General features: G+C 44.0%; 1 protein-coding gene across 2 annotated transcripts; it reads left to right on the forward strand.

Annotated features, from left to right (window-relative positions):
* The first annotated feature begins 280 nt into the window (after nucleotides 1-280).
* On the forward strand, nucleotides 281-1,817 carry nhlh2 (nescient helix loop helix 2). Of its 2 annotated transcripts, none has more exons than XM_061691666.1 (2): nucleotides 281-718; nucleotides 1,414-1,817. In XM_061691666.1, exon 2 carries the CDS (start codon nucleotides 1,443-1,445, stop codon nucleotides 1,815-1,817), a length of 375 nt encoding a protein of 124 aa, XP_061547650.1. In that variant the 5' UTR covers nucleotides 281-718; nucleotides 1,414-1,442. The 2 variants fall into 2 exon arrangements, with proteins under 2 accessions (XP_061547650.1, XP_061547744.1); XM_061691760.1 differs by having other exon boundaries at nucleotides 1,422-1,817.
* The last annotated feature ends 239 nt before the right edge of the window (nucleotides 1,818-2,056 follow it).

A 2,056-nucleotide genomic window follows, 5' to 3' on the forward strand; every position in this document is an offset into this window, starting at 1 on the left:
GACATTATTATATTTCTTTTCTGTCATTCGGGAAACCGCAAACGTGTACTAAGTCGCGTTTATGTTTTCCATCCCTTTATTTTAACACACGCGCATCTTTGGCCCCCACCCCCACCCCCACCCCCATGGGAGGCAGAAAGTGCTCCAGGGAAGCTCAGGGGGCGTGCACAACAATGAGCGCGTGCACGAGAGAGAGAGAGAGCGAGAGAGAGAGAGGAGGAGGGTTAGACAATACCTTTCCTCAAATATATTCCAGCCCCTCCGTCCGTGAAGTGAGCCTTTATTAGACGGGGGTCGTTTGGATCTTATCTCACACGTGATACCGGGAGAGCGAAAGGAAGCGTAATATGCGCGTCAAGTGACTTCCCATCTTGAAGCCTCTTTATCGCCATCATCATCATCATCATCATCTTCCTGCACGTGGATGGACGAGTAACCGGCGATCTGTGCCTCTATTGTCTCTCCATCACCCTACGTGTGGAGGATCGAAGCTTCTGACGACCCCAAAAAGGTGGCGGACATCACCTGTAGTCGCTAATTCCTCCACAAAGGTTTCATCAGGGCGCACTTCGATGTGTGCAAGTTGGAAAAGAAAAAAGTTGGCGTTGAAGTTGCCTGTGCAACACCGAGCTGGAATATGATTTCAAGTTCAGCATCTTTTTAGGATATTTGCGAGACACACACACACACACAAAAACTGCCAACTGTACCTGCCAAGGTGAGTCTTACACATAAATATGCAAAATATGTTTTAAATGTTTCCCTTAGGAGAATTTGTAAAATGTCGATGAAGCAATACATTGAATTTCTGATTGAAGAAGGCTCTATTTTTGTATCAATCTATCGAATGAACAAGCAGCAATATTTTGGCAACATTCAGCCTAACAGTTGTGTTTATCACTGACAGATGGCCAAGTCTTATTATGTTAATTCGCCGATAAATCGATTTGCATGATGGAGTTTGTCATTTAAAAATAAAAGCGTTCTTCTTATTCATGATTCTAAAAACAACAACAACAACAACAATAAAGCATCAAAACAGTGGGGAAATTCAACATTGTTCGATAGTCCCACTCCTTCCAAGGTTTTTACTAGAGGATATTCCTAATTTATAGTTCAAATGTCATCATGCGTTCAAAATAGACTGAATTTAGTTTCCTTTTCAATTGAGAAATGTCACTTTAAAAAAAAGTCCTTGGATTTACTTCATTTGAGACCATCGGTTGCATTCCATTAAAATGTAGTGAACTGACCGAATTTTCCACTTTTCTTCGAAAATTACGTCACATTTTAATCATGTGCAACCGATGTATACAGTATGTAACTATTTTTTTGTCAGTGCATGTTCCTATGAGAATAATTAAAAGAACAGAAAATAATGATAAATAATGTTTTCTCCCCTTTCGGTGTAAGAACTTCAGCCCAAACGAAGGATATTAAAGATGATGCTAAGTCCGGACCAGGCCGAGGCGGACCTCTCGTGGACTCAATCCGACCCGGAGACGCTGCTGAGCGGCCTCAAGTCTGCGGGCTGCTCGTCGGAAGAGCCGGCGGAGGGCGACGAACGGGCCAACAAGTGCCGGGCGGATCAGCCTCTGAGCCGCGAGGAGAAGCGGCGACGGCGGCGGGCCACCGCCAAGTACCGCTCGGCCCACGCCACCAGGGAGCGGATCCGGGTGGAGGCGTTCAACGTGGCCTTCGCCGAGCTCCGCAAACTGCTGCCCACTTTGCCACCGGACAAGAAACTGTCCAAGATTGAGATCCTCAGACTGGCTATCTGCTACATCTCTTATCTCAACCATGTCCTGGATGTTTAAAAAAAAAAAAAAAAAAAAAAAAAAAAAAAAAAAAAAACACACAAAAAAGACCACGCATATATTTGGCCTTTGAGATTTTCTTGAACAATGTTTTTTTGTTTTTTTTTTTTTTCTATTTTCAGATCTTCCACTTTGCTCCTCGTAGTGTTAAGCGGGTGATCAATGATTTGAGAAGGTTTTTGTCCCTGCACGCAACAGGCTGGTTTGGGCGGATCGGATGCAATTGCTGCCTCATTATT

Source organism: Phycodurus eques, chromosome 1 (genome assembly GCF_024500275.1).
Source record: "Phycodurus eques isolate BA_2022a chromosome 1, UOR_Pequ_1.1, whole genome shotgun sequence".
NCBI classification, from domain to species: Eukaryota; Metazoa; Chordata; class Actinopteri; order Syngnathiformes; family Syngnathidae; genus Phycodurus; species Phycodurus eques.

What these genes read in the sequence shown, in the direction of transcription:
- nhlh2 (XM_061691666.1), top strand. Translation starts at nt 1,443, where the DNA reads ATGATGCTAAGTCCGGACCAGGCCGAGGCGGACCTCTCGTGGACTCAA.